The 18,437-nt window shown below is 40.6% G+C and overlaps 2 protein-coding genes across 4 annotated transcripts in view; one reads left to right on the forward strand and one right to left on the reverse strand.

Annotated features, from left to right (window-relative positions):
* Positions 1 to 114: 114 nt before the first annotated feature.
* Positions 115 to 16,915, reverse strand: hspbap1 (hspb associated protein 1). 3 transcript variants are annotated; one of them, XM_040148252.1, is made up of 8 exons: positions 16,848 to 16,915; positions 14,125 to 14,346; positions 12,662 to 12,846; positions 8,596 to 8,732; positions 6,673 to 6,844; positions 4,153 to 4,236; positions 3,598 to 3,708; positions 115 to 1,382 (listed from the first exon to the last, which is right to left on the reverse strand). In XM_040148252.1, exons 2-8 carry the CDS (start codon positions 14,318 to 14,320, stop codon positions 771 to 773), a joined length of 1,497 nt encoding a protein of 498 aa, XP_040004186.1. In that variant the 5' UTR covers positions 14,321 to 14,346; positions 16,848 to 16,915; the 3' UTR covers positions 115 to 770. The 3 variants fall into 3 exon arrangements, with proteins under 3 accessions (XP_040004186.1, XP_040004183.1, XP_040004185.1); XM_040148249.1 differs by lacking the exon at positions 16,848 to 16,915 and adding an exon at positions 16,360 to 16,578; XM_040148251.1 differs by lacking the exon at positions 16,848 to 16,915 and adding an exon at positions 16,324 to 16,344.
* Positions 16,526 to 18,437, forward strand: part of slc49a4 (solute carrier family 49 member 4) — a 48,480-nt gene continuing 46,568 nt past the window's right edge. The window contains exon 1 of the mRNA XM_040148248.1: positions 16,526 to 17,023. Within this exon, the coding sequence (XP_040004182.1) occupies positions 16,618 to 17,023 (406 nt within the window). The 5' untranslated portion in view covers positions 16,526 to 16,617. The remainder of the gene's footprint in view (positions 17,024 to 18,437) is intronic.

Genomic DNA, 18,437 nt, shown 5'->3' on the forward strand with positions numbered 1-18,437 from the left:
AGTTTTAATGAAGATTAAAGTATTCATCCTTATCATTTTGTTTTTTTTTCATTTTTCATACCTACAACAATTTTGCATCACAATATATTATGTAGTAAAATCTGTGCTTATCTATGGTCGGGTCCATGTCAGTAGAAAACAAAGAACAGAAATCCACATTCAGCAGATAAATTGTTGGTGGAAAAATTACATTTATTATATTTATAGATATACACACCCTTCGTCTCTTGGGAGATGTGTCACCTGTTGGCAGTGCACTGCATTCAAACAGACCCATTTCATTCATCGCTCCTAACACAGCATTCATCAATCATGGAAACATTACGATCAGCCCACTGCGGCTGTTCAACGACAATTCTCATCGCTAAATGACGGAGAGACATTATGCAGAAAACAAATGTTCACATCCCAGGAATATCATCTTGAATTATTTGGCTTATTAGCATATTAAATTGATTTAAGTGGTCATTTTTCTTACTCTGGGAGAACCAAACAGGATTAGTATGTGCAGGACAGCAACACATGGAAATGTTAGAACCACTCGATGGCGTCACGGATCGCATTACAATTAGTTTTGGTTGTGACCTATTGCATTTGGGCTCGATCTCCGGAGGACCTTGACAGATGAGAGGAGAAAGAAAAATAGGGTGAAACTATACTGATTGTATATCTTGGAGGATGGATTTTCTGCAGCGATTTAGGCTTTTTTCACCGCTCTAAATCGCCGTAAACTCCAGTGACACTTATATATTGTGTGTAGCAGGTGAACATTAAAGCCAGGACGGTGCAGTGGTCCTGTGATTCCCTGTGTGCCTTCCCAGTAAAAGCTCAGTGACACGGGTGATGACATCAGGATGCACCAGACAGTCCAACAGGTCATTAGTGGTTATTATTGCATGTCTTGATTCCTCATAATCATCTGAGGAGTTCTCTGACGTCCCATCTGCACAGTCACGTGCCCCACACTGAGTTAAACCAGGGGCACATTCATGTTTTCCCTGGTGGCGTACGACAGCAGATGCAGGCTCAGTTCTCGGTCTTGCACCTAAGCTGACAGTGCAGTCCTTTTGAGATTTGCCTGCACAATTCCTGGAAGATTTGACCCCCAGATCTTTTGGGGTCATCTCCCTCGTTTCTGGCGAGTCCTCTCGCTGACAGCGCACAGAGATGAGATGTGGCCCAAAGGGAATGTTGAAGGGCGCAGAATCCCTCACTGGATCACTGTTTTTCCTAATTTGTCCGCCGGAGTCCCGTTTAGCTGGACGGGTGTCTCTTGGGTCCTGGGTCAGTTTGCTGTGGCAGACGTCCTTCTGTTTTTGAGCGCAAGCCCTGACTGCCAGGTTCACGTACTGCATGTTCTCATTATGGGATGTGACTCCCTCCTGCAGAAACATAACACAGACACACTATGACAGGGAGTCCCCTGAGCATGGGTTGCCATCTAAGTAAGCACCAACTCACCTCTGTGTTGGGCTATTGTTATATCTAAATGTCAAAATGGCAAGGCACTGTTTGATTTTGAGGTTTGAGTCCAACATTGGGACTTTCAGATAACATGTTAACATTCTATCATAGAAGCATATAAAAAACCTAATTGTCTAACAGAAAATGTATTTAAAGCCCCTACCCCGCAGATTCATCCTGGACTCGATCAAATGAATGGGGTGACAGTAACACATAGACTGCACCAGTTTTCTACAAATAGAAAATTTGCCTTCAGAATAATTTGAAAGAAGCAATAAACAGATAAATATTCTACATACAGGGGTTTTAGAGCTTGTTTAATAATTGTTATACCACCAGAAAAATTACGTGTTTCACCAGCAGCTGCTTGCTAAAATTTTTTTGGGGAACCCTCTGTACTTCTAGCTTTTATTAACGTCTCTGTTATTATTTATTATTTTTAAGTCTTTTTTAAGTCTTCATCTATTAAGTCTTATTTAATTCTCTAAACTCTCTGAACTCTATAACTTTATATAACATTAAGATTTATACTGCCTTATCCCCAACATCTGTGGTTCCACACAGCAGCTCGTACCGTGACTACACGGTAAGTGACCCCCTGTAGGTGAGATAAATATACCATTTGAGTGGTAGAAGCTGCCCGGCTGTGTTAAACTGATGCGCAGATAAAGAGGAAGGCGGTGGAGGTACAGTGGTTTGTAAGCTATCACAGGCAGACCAGAGTCTCATCATCAGATACACTGTATTTTACACCAATAATTTTGTACAATGAAGGACCTCTTGTACCCACCAAAAAAAATAAAAAAAATGGTAAAATTGCTGTCTCCGGTGGGCCAGCCTTTTCAAATTTACGACAAATTAAATGAGGGAGTTTGTGAGCTTAGTGAGACAGAGGTCCTCCTTTTGTAAGATTAAGTGGATTGGAGGATCACACCCATAAAACGCCAGGCGGTGTACTAAATATTTTTGCTGTTCTCTGTATAGTGTCCTGCAAAGTGTTTGGCCAATTTTGTAGAGTGAGTCATTAATAACCTAAATAAAGGACTCAAAATGTATCGGTACAATATGAAAAGCTGTGCACAACTGATGGTCATAAGCCAAGAACCAAAGCCCATCGTGCTGGTTAAAATGAATAACAGAATGTTAATGAGGATACTGAGATGTATCAAGATAGGGTGAATGCATGCAAGAATCGCATTTTAAAATAAACGTCATTTGTTGGTTTTTAATTGGTAATAAATTTAGAATTTTTTTTCATTTGGACTACAATTTTGAAAAACATTATGATTATATTCTCATTAATATTATTATGAAGAAAAACATTATGCTCATATCATAAAGATACGATTCAACTGAAAGTATATGGTTGATAATACAGAATATATCTCAGGCCTAATTTAGGCCACGGCCAGATGAAAGGATTGACATGGGCAACGGCCATATTTTCTGATTTCCTCACCTGACACACCACACAGTCCTCTATAAAGAATTCCTTGTATAGTAAGTAGCGAGTTGCAAAGAGAAAACAATTTCAGACACAGCCTTGGCATTTTTCAGACAGACACGAGAACATGTAAATCTTTAAAGGTGCTATATGTAGGTTTTTGCTATCGCTACATAGCCAACTTTAACAGAAACAGCCGTTTACTAACCAGTCTGGAGGACGTTGCGGGTTCAGCATCACTTACGAGCTACTTCCTCATCCTTTCGTGCTGAACTGGGGGCAGACTGGACGCTACAGTCACTCACTATCGCAAAGTGGTGTTACGAGATGGGACGGGATGGGGCTGGCGGGTTAGCATGCTAGCTTCAGCAGAAGAAAAGAAATGACAGAAATAGAAGCAAAACAAGAGTTAACATTGGCATCCACTGCTGGAGACAGCTCTTGGAGAGTTGGATGCTGAACTCACAATGTTTCTTTAGACCGCTAAGTAAACAGCTGTTAATTTTAACACTGGCTGTGTAGCAGTAGGGAAAAAATACATATATCACCTTTAGAAAAAAACTGAATATTGTGCTTTTGACTTTTTTTCCCTCTGTTTTTTATGGTAGCTACACCAATACAAGCAAGGGGTAGGAATTGGGAAGCTACTGATTTGAAAGGGTAATTATATCACTTTGTGAATTTGCTACCTCAGTGGGATTGAGCCAGTTGTCAGTGTTGTCATCTCTTTGAGCACTTTTAATAGCACAGACGACAGCCTTGGTCACAGCTTCGCTGACCCTTGCAACATTGTCCACTTCCTGTGCAGGAACAGAAAGCAAAGCAAAACAAGTAGAGTAATGTATATCAATATAATTACACTGGATGATAAAGACACAGTCTCGGGTTGTCTTGCAGCCGCAGTTTGTTGTGTCTGTGACCTTCCAGGGAAAGCCGGGGAGCGACCTGCTGTTTGTATAAATATTCGTCCGGCAGCAGGGAACTTTTTTCATGCGGCACACACTCCTTGTTGTCCACAGACACTCATCATAATGACGGGGAATCTCTTACTGCCAGACCTGTTCGTGACTCAAACCTGAGAGGGGCCTTCATCTGGGAGAAAGGGGCTCTTCAGGGCAAAGAGAAGGAGAGCTAACATGCCTCCGGTTCATCTGAGCAACGAAAGCGATGGGGCATCTTTTCATTATTTGAGGTTTTGAGCTGATTAGTTCTGGGTGAGGGAGAGAGAAAACTGGGTTGCTTACCAACTCGATCCAGGTGTTGACGCTGACAGTGATGGGATCCAGTGACTCCACATAGTGCCACCAGTGTCTGGGAACAAAAAGAACCTGAGCAGAGAGGATAAAAAATCTTAAGAAGTTTAAAAGGATTAACAGTTTAGAAACATCACCTAATCCACTTCTTTTTGTCTTTAGGCCCTTGTGATAAATGTTGAGAGAATGCAAACTGATCATCCACTAGATGGCAGCATACATCCTTTTCCTCCTAGACTGCCAGCGGTTCACCCATTCATAAAGTGACTCTATTAAAATGGGCGAGCCTTATTGATTCCCTGCCTCCTCAGCAGTCCTGATTCATTCATGGCCTGTGGTCTGACAAGACAAGAGGGATGATCTGTCCTTTGATTTGCAGAGGTGGCGCCAACTTGTAGGAGACTGCTGTAGATACCAAAACCATCCATCCTGTGCCGACAGCTGAAGTATTTCCATGTATGTGATGAAAAAAATCTAAGCACAAAAGTCCACTTGTAGCCTTCAAGTGTATATAAATGCCAAGCCTTGCAATATCTTTGACTAAATGAATTCAGGATTATTGATTTGGACACCATGGGAGCCCTAGAAGGATCAAGGAAGACTCTGATATCTGACAGCAAAGGCCAGCCTTGAACCAAGATATGGGTCACGATCTGCCTCCCATATATTACCACTGCTCCCATTACTCCCATATATTACCACCTGTTGTTGTATGTCATGTGATAACACCTGAGCCAACTCCATTTGCTATATAAGGACTGTGAGATAGTGCTGGTACCTCTGAAAGCCAGGAAACTCAGCTTACTTCCTTGTGATTAGACTGAATCACTATACACGGGTCCCAAAGGTTAAGAGAGAACATCCATAATCAAAAATACTGAAGTCTTTTGACCATGGGATCCACTTACGACTGGCCAGGACTTATGTACACCAAAATTATCTTGATAGCATTGCAGCAAAAAGAGAAAAAGTGGTCATAAACAGAGTTAGGACATTTTACTCAGAATAGGAAACTGGTTTATAATCTTCCACTTAAATAAAATGAGCAAAATTAGCCTGTTATGGTATCAACAGTGACCCTGACCTACACGTTGCTCCACAATCAGCCGCAGGAGTTGTTAGCTGGGTTTGGTGCTGCTGATAGGAGGGTATTTGGTATGCTACGGGAGCTTCAGCACAAGTAGATAGTGAAAACAGACAGATGGCTAATTGCTTTGTCACCATTTTGACTCTTGAAAAACGATGCAGCTGGAATCTGAAACGAGGCAAAGTAGAGCAAATGCCCCCAGGAACACTTGTGCGGTAATTCCGAATTGAAAACCACTTCAAAAGTTGTCTCTGAAAATGAGGGGTACCATGAAAGCCAGCTACTGATTGCACAACCCCTCAATCAGAAGGGTACTGACTCTGAACTCACCTGCTTCTAAAGCAGAACAGATGATGGGAACTTGACTGATTTATCGATTGATCTACTGGCCTAGACATGATCCTGTAATTTCTCCCCTGGACAAGACATCAAGACTGATGATGCAGCTGACTTTAATGTAGCTTAAACTTCCACCTCCTTTAATATAAAAACTCCAGTCTCCTGAAGGTGAAACACTATAAGTGAGCGAGCTAGAATTTAATTGGAACCCAAGTCACAACCGTTGCCTTGCAGCACACTTTTATGGAGGACACCATGACAAATAAATCTATCTGTTGAGTCTACTTTTACATGTTCAGAGCGTAAGGACCAATAAATCTATATTTTACGGTTATTGCTTCTGTGTCACCAGCAGTTCATCACATAAATGTAGAGCAACAGTGTTACATAACATCCAACTTCAGTAAATCATTCAATGCCTGAAAAACTCTGATTTAAAAAAAACGGAGGTGTTTAACGTATTGAACAAAAGTTCAATGTTTGAGACAAAAATAACGGGGTGTAACGATACTGTACAATCAGGACATTATTTGGTATCATACATGACACAGGGTTCACAGTTCAATACAGCTACAAAATGTTTGATAAAGTTTGACTTAGAACAAACTATGACAAGATTTTTTTATTCTTCCTTCAGATGTGAATAAAGCTCAATGCAAATTTTACTGGTTCTTATGTTTTTCTTTTTTTTTTTTTTACAATTGCATTTATTTTTAAACATTATAAAATGTCCTCAATAAGATGAGTAAATATCGGAACCTTGTCGTAATAACATTGTCCTTATTTGCTCATAAAATGAAATTTCACACCTTGAGAGAAGCGGATTTTATATTTCCACGGTCAAAGAAAGACATGGTCATGCTTTTCCAGAAAATGAGCATGTGTACATTTTCTGGCTGCAGATGACACCCGTGAAAGTTCGCAGTCTTAATTTAACTGCACCCCCTGGCATTCAATGTATGTAGACGAAAAAAATGGGTGCCCTTTAGGAGGCATAACTGATCAAACTTAGCCAAATATGTGATCTCTGTCATGCTTTCTCTCACATTTTTGTTTAGCAAAATAATAGAGTCAAGAATTCTAACCTCTCCTGGCGACAGAGTGACGATGTGGACCCTGGCTCTCTGAAAATCGGGGAACCTCCTCAGGTCCGGATGGAGCACATCCACCTGGCTGAAGACACTGGACTCCTCATAAGGGATCCTGGTGGGGTAGAGTTTACGAGTGTCCTCTGGAGAAAAGAGGTACCAGCGTTTCCTACAAAGAGGAAGAATCATAGTTTGTAATGATTTCAGACTAAAGAGCAGGCAAAAGAAAAATTAATTCAATTGTTTTGTAAGGCAGAGTGGTGTCAGTACACGACCTAGTTGTAAGCCGAGAATGCAGCTTTCCAAAACTGTAAACAAAAAAGCTTAATTGCATTCTGACAGAGCATGTCAGAATGCAAAAATGTTCCTATTATGAATTACGCAAATGAATTAATTCTTTGCTATAATATTCTCTGCTCATTTAAAAATCCAAACAGTAATTTTTTATCAGAGGATTCAAATTTTTAAATTATATATTATTCTGTGAGATTAAAAAAAAAAAAAGCTGACTGGGCCAACTGCAAGATAATCAATGTAAAAGAATACAGTTTTCTCTAACTTGAAACTCAGATTAGATCCCCTGAATATTATGGGTGTTTTTTTTAAAAACACTCTGCCATTATTGTTGTCTGTTCATTTGACCCACCATTGTCACAAAAGTCATGGAATCAATCAACACTGTTGTATTTTCATGGATCAACAGTGTCAAAGAATTACATCAGCTGAATTTCATTCCATTTGAGATCAATACCAAATAAAACAACCTGAAATCCAATTACAAATAGTGGGATAAAACCGTTGCTCTCTGATAGAAAAGCAGAGTAAGATTCGATACAAAAAAGACCTTCCTCTTTTGTTTATTGGCTCACAGTGCCCCATATAGCGCCTTACCCTCTGTTTCCATTTCTCTCCCGCTCTACTGAGCTGTGCAACAAATTAACTCTTTTTCAGAGGGCAGAGAACAGATCGCACTCTGTGTCAGGAGTTACAGTACCCTGCACCTTTCCTGTTGTGGAAGAGCTAGCTGGTTAACGGGCAGAAAACCACAACCACTGGTGTGGTGACATACAGTTGCGGTTGTATGGAGTCCTGAACCTTCTTTCTGCTCAGTTACACCTCCTCTCTATGAAGTGCAGAGACCCATTATCACAGGTATGACCGAGCAATGTCACTCAGACTCAAGTCAGGCCTTAGTTTTGATTTGTACTCCATTTAATTAAAGCCTTTGTTGTGACTTGAAGCAATTTTGACAAATCCATGAGACAGGGAAACGAATGATGCTTTATTTAAAGTTCTGTCGATAACATCAGAATTGGTCCGAATTCAAAGTTGCATCTCAGATTTTACCATTAGTGACTGCATTTAAACATATATTAAATTTTTGTTTAGCATTGTGTCATATTTCTGACTGACCAGAGAATTGGACATTTACCTGTTAAAAATCTGTTAATGGTGCAGAAAACTCCAAGGTATGCACGTAATCATTATGTCCAATTGAAAAATAAAAACGTTGTTGTTGTATAAAAACAGAAATTACAGACATGCTATGTGCAACTTTAGAGTTACCAAAACAAGAATTCCAAACGTAGCTTGAAGATGTAAATGCCTGGAGAGGAACAAAAGAATCTCTCATTTATATAATGACAGCGAGATGAGTACCACATTTTGGTGAAATGTAAGTACTCTGAAATGCAGAATGATAAATAGGAAACAGTATCTGCCAAAGTATTAGGCATCCATCTATGCTTAACTTAATTTTGTTATTACAAGCATTGGGTTTTTTTCTTGCCCTTTAAAGATGGCCACATAATCAGGTAAACTTTCTTGAGTGTGTGATTTTTAAGAAATCAGATTACTGATTTATAATCTGGCTACTTTGGTGCATAAAAAGCATAAATTACATGCTATGATCCGTCTTACCGTCCTTGTACCTGCAGTACTAGGTTACAGCCATAAGAGTCCAGGTGGCATGGTGTGTTGGCCCCCTCTGTACCAATCCATAAGGTGCTCTCTCTCCCATTACGCGCCTCAAAACCAAAGTCAGACCACTTTACATCCTGCAAAACACAAACACACACACACACACACACACACACACACACACACCACATTGAAATCACAATTATCAATCCAAAGAGATGTGAAAATCGAGGTGAGTTGCCACCTTAATGTGGTGGAGGGGTTTGTGTTTCCTGGTGATCCTGGAAGCTGTGTTGTCGGGGTTAACAGCCCCTGGTAGGTCGTCCCAAGGCAAATTGGTCCCAGAGGAGGGACCAGACTAAGAGTGATTCACACAACCTTGACGAAAGTTTCTTTTCACGCCCTATCCTGGACCCAGACCTGGCGTCCACTAGATATAGTTGGACTCACCTCCACGCACAGCACTGGCTTTGGAACCAAACTCCTGGAGAAGGGCTGGATTCTCCTTTTCCAAAGTTGCCCAGGCTGTGAGATGCCGAGTGGGTGTGGCGATACTCATTAGCCCCGGGCTGAGCGCTGCTGTGTTGGAGTTCTCCCTTATGCACCAAGCGGCAGTTCAGAGTATCTGGCCTTCTTGGAGTCTCTGGATGGGGTCCTGCAAAGGGCACCACCTGGGGACTCTATAGTCCTGCTGGGAGACTTCAGTGCTAATGTCGGCAACGATGGTGAAACCTGGAGAGCATTATTGGCAGGAACGGCCTGCCTGATCTGAACCCGTGCAGTGTTGATTTATTGGACTTCTGTGCTTGTCAAGGATTGGTCATAGCAAACACCATATTCGAGCACTGGGTGGTTCATAAGTCTACTTGGTACCAGAACACACTTGGCCTAAGACTGATGATTGACTTTGTAGTTGTATGATCAGATCTGTGGCTGTGGGGGAGGCTGCCGGACAGATGAGGTCAGGGACAGTGCCTGTGGCAGACCGGGGAGGTCTGCCAGTCCACAGGGGGACCAGACAGTGCACCAGGGGGACCAGAGGGTGTGCTCAAATTATCGGGGTATCACACTGACCAGCCTCCCTGGGAAAGCTTATGCCAGTGTGCTGGAAGGGAGACTCCGATCAGCTGTCGAATCCGACAGTGAGGGAAATCCTGCCGACTGTCCCTCGTCGATCGCTGTACCTGAGGGAGCGACCCTCATTGGGAGAGCAGCAAATGAACTTCACCACCTCGGGTCCAATAAAAAGGATTCAGCTGTGAGACGACACCACAAAGTAGGCAGAGCTTCACTTTTGCTGTCTGTAATAAGAGTTGATGTCGGATAATCCATTCTGAATTAATTAATTTTAGCCTAAATCATAGAAGAAACTATTCATTCCCCTTTCCGTTCCTCCGTTCTCTGATAATTCCAAAATCCACACTTCCTTTTCCTAATGCCAAGCTAAGTGACAACCTCAATTAATCATTCAATAATTAATTTTGAATCATTTGTTAAATTTTGATCTGTTAATTACATGTCCCTTATCTGTGATTCATTTATTCAGTTATTCATAGACATTTAGTGATAATAAATATCTTCATTTTTCGATAACAAGTTGTCTTGTATGTTCTTTTGAGGCATAAATGAGAGGTTGAGACTGAGCCATTAACTACTTCCAATTATAAGACTGAGTAGTTTAAGAAATTAGATTAATTTGGATCAGTCTTTCTTTAGATAGAACGTGGAGCCATGTTCCATGAGAGTGATTAATTTCTTTATATTAACAGCGTGGCTAGGGGATGCATACTGGGTGCCTCCACTGGAGATATTCCAGGCTCATCCAACTGGTAGGAGGCCCCGGGGTAGACCCAGAACATGCAGGAGAGACTAAATACCTCATCTGGCCTGGGAAAGCCTTGGGGTCCCCCAGGAGGAACTGGAAAGCGCTGCTGGGGAGAGGGATGTCTGGAGTACCTTGCTTAACCAGCTGATTTGCAACCCGACCCTTGATAAGCGGCAGAAAATGGATGGATGGTTCTACAACAGGCTTAATTAAAGTCTTGTTTTGTTTTTTTGTCCATGATAATGACATGACATGGAGACATGGCTCACATTTTCACAACTGTCACAAATGTGCTATAAGCTCACAGATGTACCTCCCACCTCATCAGGTACTTTGACAGGGCCCATTATAGGTAAACAATGGAGGTCTCTGTGTAGAGAAACCAAACTACAACATTTGTCATCTTTCAGGAAAAACTGGCCTGTCAATCATGTCCTGTCGGAGCACAAAGGTGTAGCAATCACGCCGGAATCCTGAATAATGAAGTCATTATCATATATGTAGACAGTTGTAAATGACAGACTGGTCAATCTTGCCTTCCGGCAGCCTTTTTCCCCAGCACCATTCATTCTGTAAAAAGCCCATGTCTGCCTGTCTCAAAGGCATGAATGTCAGCGGGTAATAATTACAGTGGGATTCCTAATAAAAATTTATCACTGAGATAAAATGAAATGAACGCGTGGCAGTGGCTCGAGAAAGGATGGCGCATTTATGTCTTCGCCTACCGGAGGACATGAATAGCAGGTAATATAAAGTCTTTATGACGAAAAGCTTTTTAAAACATTTTAATTTAAAATGTCAAAACAAGCAAAAAAAATGTAAGAGAGTAATGTAAGAATATAAATGAACATTTTGATAAAAAAAAAGACCATTTTGGCACTTTAAATTTTTTTTCATTTAATTTTTAATTTGTTGATAAGTTGAACCCGTCGTAACTCGATTTGAAGCTAATAGTATGCGAATAATAATTTTTTTTTAAACATTTCTTGGCTTTGTCTGCTTAGACTGTATGTGATTACGTACTTTCGGGCCATGTATAAATCATACGTAAGTCATACGTGACCAGCTCCACCAAAGTGTGAATGAGTTTGTGTATGTTCATTCTGAGAACAGAAACAATTACATAAATATATATACAAAATATGCGCCCGCTTGAAGCCTAATACATTAACACCATTTCAAGGTCAGGATCAGATCTGTGATGTTGGTACGTTTGCTGTTATGCTGGTCTTTTGTCATTTAACAGTGCAGGAGATCTAAGTATGACTGCATTGCTTGAAAAATAATGGATCCAGATTTTGGGTTGAGGGAGAAGTTTATTTTTCATAAGATATATCATATGGCCAGTGTGTACAGCTGCCAGTGTCCAATTACTGTTTTGTTCTGGTGCTTTTTTTCATGGTGATTCAGGGCTCCTTCATTCCAAATGAGGGATTTCTTAATGCTATTTTAGAGACTAGTGTGCTTCCATCAAAGGGCCTTTCCTACTTTAACACAAAGCTAGTTTAATAAAGAAATGGTCTGTTTTGGCCTAGAAGAACTTAACTGGCCTGCGCAGAGCTCTGACCTTAACCCCATTTAATACCTTTGGGATGAACTGGAACGTCAACTGTGAGCCAGACCTTATCCTTACCAAACACCAGTTGCCCACCTCACTAATGCTCTTGTAGCTGAAAGGGAGTACATCCAGGTTCAAGTTAGATCGTAATGTTCCAAATACTTTTAGACATAAATTTTATCTCCAATATTTTAAGGACATCTATGTTATCAAAAATATACTACTTTACGTCATTCATTTTGATTGCAGTCATAACCCTGGTCTCCTTTAAAAGACTTTAACTCTTGATATTTTACAACCAAAAAGTCAGAATGAGTATATGAGATACTAAACCAAAGTTTCAGAGGAACAAACATTTCAGAGATGTAGGTTTTTTTTTTTGCTTTGCCTATTTTTGGCATGAAAAGGGGAATATAAGGCCTGTAGTAGGACCTTTTGTGTGGAAAACACTAAATTCTGAACCAGTCCTGTGTCAGCAGCTGGTGCATATGGGGATCCTGAAATGATTTTGCACAGATTGAATCGGGAGTCTCACAGCTTTCAAAAAATGCATAACTTGTCAAGGTTGTGTGAAGACTGAGTCCAATACAGACAAAAACCCACCTAAAGTGGCGCCACCCACCTGGTCGGACGCTGCACTTTAAAAGGTTAACATGTATGTTAGTACGGAGGAGCCTGATTACCTCAAACATGGAAGGCTGATCTTGAAACAGGATGGCAATGTATTTGTAGTCAGCATAAGCCCAATACTCTGAGTAGGGGAATTCAGAGAAAGCCCCAACATCTGTCCCCGACTGACCCCGGGTCCAGTTGAGAAAGTGCACCAGTTCGGCCTCCACATAGGTACACTGGGTTTCAAACAGAGGTGCTATGAGAGTGGGAGAAAATAGCAAGAAAATGTACAAGAAAGAGAGTAATCACTGGAAAATCGTGATAACGTTTCAGTAAAACAATTTGATTGATCTATGCTAAGAGAAGTGCAACTCATATACCCAAATCACAGCACTGGGCATCATTACAGACGCATGAAAATTTTTTTTAAATCGCTTTTATTAGAAAACTGTATCACAGTTGTAGTGATTTACTTTTGCTTTTCTTTTAGTAAACAAAATGTGTCCGTGGCTGAGCGATGGAATTTAAACTGAGCAATGCCCTCCTGTCAGCCTATCAGCTGTTGCAGCTGACAAAGATGATTTAGAAATCTAATTAGCTAGCTTTTATCCGAGGAAATGCTCTGTGTTATTCAACACAGGACGAGTCATTTCTATAGCCGTTTTAGAGTCAGACGGAAGGCAAAATACACCAGATGCTCAAAAATTAAAAAACCTCTTTGGGTTTTTTTTTTTTTTTCTCTTGTGACATTTTAAATCAGATTAATGAACAGCCACCAATATCCATTGGGACCTGATATCTACAGTCTAATCTGTAAAGTATCCCTTGTCAGAGGATGAACTACAAAAAACTGCAGGTAATTATAATGTCATCTCGGGAAAATTTGGTGACAGTACAGAATTTCTATATGAGGTTCTGTGTATTGATGTGATCAGGAACACAAAATATTTACCAATATCTTATTAATTTACCATATTGAAATCGATAAATTAGAAATTATGCTAAACGTCCTGAATGGAAATTTTTTGCACAGCCTAAAGTGGTGCTTTGGGCTGACCATTTTGGATGAATGTCTGAGAGTGAAGTGGATAGTATGTTGAAAGAAAACCACTGACTCCTAAATAATGTTTTTTAGGAAACACATTTCATGCACTACTAGAAAACAGCAAAAACCCCAGATGTTAAGAGTTAAATAGGTAATTGCAGGGGAGTCAATGGCATCCTACGAGTCTAAACTCAACAAAATCATTAGTGTTAGGTGATTTTTCTGATTTTGATATTGCTCCAATTTCATTGTTTTCTTATTAAATACTTTATTCTATTCTTATATTTATATCTCTCTAATCAACTGTCTATCATACTTTTAGTAATTTCCAATCAACTTGAGCCCACTAGGAGTGCTTGGTGGGTAGCCTGAATTTAAATCTGTTTTGGACACACAAGCGTCCTTTCATCCTGCATGTTCAATCCAGGTGATTAATTACACGGGAATTATTTCAGCCCAGATCTGTGTAGATTAACCTTCTGTTCTTACTGTTCTTCTCTTCTTTGCTCCCAAGTCTAAATCGGATCAGTTTGTCAGCGAGGCAGCCGGACAGGTGCTCTGCAGTCCAGTGGAGAACAGGCCAGCCACAGGTCATGTTCATGAAGACTGCTGGCTGCTGCAGATGACGCAGAATCCTCTGGCTCTCCTCTGTGCTGAAGGGTTTAATGGAGTTGGGGGCGGCCATGGCCTGTACTTCACACTGACAGTGGGCTGCAACACAGAAGATGTAAATATAGATTAGCTGATAAACAAATGGTATTTAAGTTGTGGCGTTACATAATCATCATTGCCATTCACAGAGATTATACCAGTGACTACTAGCTAAGATATGTCTTATCTTCTGTAGGATAAAAGTGAACAAAAATGTAGACTTCTATGCATGCTGAAAAATGCTGTTTTGTGTGTCTCTCTACTGCAATTTGTTCCTCCCTCTGTGCTATGTCATTTCAGCAGCCACCTTAAAAAACACCCATAATTGTGCTCTCACTAAAAGTTCTATGACTCACAAATCTGGGGAGTATTTGGCGAGAAGAGTAAACTGAAGCTTCCTTTTTTTCCCGAGCATGTTTATACTACCTGTAGCATAAACCTGCAACATAAACGGGTATCTCATTCTGCGAGGCAGGTTTTTTACCTTCTTGACCGAGTGAGGTGCTTAAAGTCAGTGTACATCCCTGGAGGTCAGTTTTTAAAGCTGCGCTAAAACCAAAACTGCGGGCATATGGTGTTACAACAGCATCCAATCTTCTGGGGTCCGGGGAGATTTGCTCCCATTCAAATGTCACTCCCTGCGTTTAACAGTGGGGTCAGGTTGACTACAAATGACGAGGTGAATGTAACAGGATCAGAAGTGAAGCAAATGTACCATCATCACAGATCAATAGCTTTATGTATTAAAACTATCAATAGGTTTATGTATTAATCTTCAAGTGATGAGCACAGTTTACATAAATTAAATGACCCACCAGGTTCAGATAAAAATTTAAAACAAATGAATGAGAATCCCCCTTCATTTAAAAGCGTGTTTTTATTTGAGTTTTCATTACATAAATATTCCCATTCACATCAACATCTTAATTGTTTCTGTACTCAGAATTCACTCGTACAAAAACATTCACACCCTGCCACTTCAATGGGTCTGTATCAAATAGGTGGAACTGGTCATGTATGAGTTGAATTTATACATGACCCGAAAGTCACCAGTCCAAAAAGTACACATATTATGTCCATATGTCGCACATATGTTGGGCGATTAAGTAACAAGAAATTCCAGTACGTAAATGGCAAAGATATGTTTGTATAAATTTAAAGTCAGTGTCACCACAACTGCTCACTATGGCATAAAGTACACATCCTGGTCAGAATTTAAGTTATGCGTTTAAGTTAAATAATGAATATTGCCTTGACACATCGCATCTGGTTTTTAACCTTCAGGTATCAGTACCATTATCAGCCCTCACAAATCCAGACCTGGTTAAACTGTGACGCTGATAGGCCTATTTATACTACAGCACAGACTGAGCTAAGTGTAGATCTGAAGCAATTAGTTGGTTAATCAATTAGCTGACTGACAGAAACATAATCTGCAAATATTTTGATAATCGATTAATCGTTTTAGTCACTTCAACGAAAATAGTGGGACAAATACCAAACATTCCGATTCCAGTCTCTAAAATGAGAAGAGTTTATTGCTTTTATTTGTTATATATCACTGTAAACTGACTGTATTGGGCTATTTGGACTTTTGGTTGAACAAAACAAGACATCTGAAGACGTTACGTTCGGCTCTGCGAAGTTATCAGAGGCATTTTAAACGTTTCATGGACTAATCAATTTTTCGAAAAAAAAAAAAACAAAACGTTAATCGATGATGAAAAGAATCGTTAGTTCCAGCCGTAGCTAAGTTAACTTTCTTTAACACACAGTCGTGTTACGGGTAGGTTGCTGGTAATCCATTTCAATTGCCCGTTGTCCTCTAAAAAGAGTGGCTAACTGTCTTTACGTGACAGAAGGGGCAACTTGGTTCAATCGTTTTGGGCGAGGAACTCGACTTATCACAAAACTCAAGACAATAACTCGGTTGACTTCCTTCAGCAAATAATGAGACGATGCTATCAGCGAGCCCCTGTTTGCGAAAAGATGTCCCAGGAAAGCTAACGTTATCAAGTTTCGCAGGAATAGAAGTACCTCTAGAAGGAGCTCTGGGAAAAGAGAGGGACTCACCTTGCACTACACGTGTACTCGAGGGTCGTGCGGAAGTAAACAAAGCTCACATGACAGTGTACGGTTTGTGTTTACGTTTGGATACCTCGCAATGAATCTACTCCATTTGGGCTCGGCGGCCCCTGCAGAAGCCCCGCTCTAGCTAATGCTCCGGACGAGCCAAAATGGCAGCCCGCCGACGACAGTTTCCACGCCCCAAACTGTTTCCGTTCGGGCATGCGTAGTTAAGTGTTAAGTGACAGACACAGGAGCTAATGGATGTTTTTGTTTTGTGTGGTCGACAGAAGCCCGGCGACACGTCCTTTTCTCCTCACCGCACAGGCGTTTAAACCGGCATTTGAACTGAACCGACAAAAACGGACAGCGATCATGGGTGTTGGTTCGAGCACCGAGGCCGAAAGGGAGCCGCTTCTCGCCTCTTCTCATGCGGAGACAAACAGTCAGCCAGTAAACAGCAGAGTGTACGGGAGAAGATGGCTGGTTCTGACCCTGTTTTCCCTGCTGGGGCTGGTGCAGGGCATGGTGTGGAACTTCTGGGGTCCCATCCAGAACTCGGCCGTCCACGCTTACGGCTTCACCCAGTCCGATATCGCAGTCCTGGTGCTGTGGGGCCCAGTGGGTTTCATTCCCTGGCTGCTGTTTATGTGGTTGATGGATAAAAAAGGTGAGCCGCTCTAATCCGGTACACCGTGTCCCATTTTTTTTTTTAACGTTGTGGCGTTTGACTCCCTGTTTGGACCCCGGCCCCTCCGCGGCGGAGTTATCAGCCTCGACTTTAAATAAACACTTCAGGTGTTTGTCTCTTTGATAGACTTATCACTGAAAAGTTTGGTGCGGTTACTTGACGTGAATCCTACACGTGAATGTGCGGCTTTTCTTGGTACACTGGGTCCGGTGTTACGCCTCTGTGGCCTGATTTGAAATTAGAGGTAATTTGTCACTGAAAAAAAACATTCACCTCGGCCACATAATGTATTTTGATAGCGGTTATCAAAAATGCTTGACTCCTTACTATTAAGATAGGGCCCCCTTTTTAAAAAAAAAAGCCAAATACATCAGAAACCGGTAGTAGTTGGGTCTATCTGTGTCTGTCAATAGTTGATAAAACAATCAAACCTTTTTAAAATAACTGAAGTAATAGCGGAATTTGAACTACTATTGTGTTGTTGTTTTTTTTTTTTTTTAAACTGATACCATTATCAGATATTTCCTCAGCTAACTTGGCTGACAGTGATTTGTGGTCTGGAAACTTGTATGAGTCTTAGATAGCTTTGCAGCAAATGATCATTTTCATTTTCATTTTCAGAACTGCAGAATGAGGTATTTTCATTTTATTAAGTCTGTAAACTGTTTAAAAAAAACAAAAAAACCCATCACAATTTCCAAAAGCCTAATGTCATATCTTCAAATTACTTGTTTTTTTCCAACCAAAAGTTTAAAACCAAAATATATTCATGTATTTAAGATTTGAAACAGAAGAAAAAAGAAAAATCTTTGCATTTAAGAAGTTGTTAACAGCAAATATTTAGTATTTTATAAGTATTACTTACTTATATGATTAATTGTTGACGGTTTTCTGTCAATTAATCAATTAATTGATTTAGCACAGGTCTTAGTGCGAATGCGGGTGTACAGGTTTCACTATCATCCATCTTAAGGTAAGGTTTACATATGTGTTAATGAACTTCATCTTAGAAAATGTAGGCAGAAAAAAGAAATCGTACCACTTTAACTTTTTATCAACAAGGGTCTGCGCAAAAAGGTTTTCCTTTGTTCGACGTTTCATTTAAATGCGTCGGACCCATTTGAGGCATAAAAATTGCTTATTTGGGATAAAGCAAGTCTCGAAGGGCCTCCAGGACTTCTCTCTTTCAAGAGGGGTCACATTCCCAGGACAACAGAACATTTTGTAAAGTGCTTGTGAGTCGTGGTAAGGAAGCTTGAAGAAGCCCTCTTGACTTTAGCTACTGAGTTAGACGCACCTCACCTAACCACTTCCTGCGTACTGTCAGATGACAAAAACAGTAACACTCCAGTAACAACATCACAGTAACCAGGCTGCTGATGAAGACCGCAGG

The sequence above is a fragment of the Xiphias gladius genome, chromosome 16, assembly GCF_016859285.1.
Source record: "Xiphias gladius isolate SHS-SW01 ecotype Sanya breed wild chromosome 16, ASM1685928v1, whole genome shotgun sequence".
NCBI lineage: Eukaryota > Metazoa > Chordata > Actinopteri > Istiophoriformes > Xiphiidae > Xiphias > Xiphias gladius.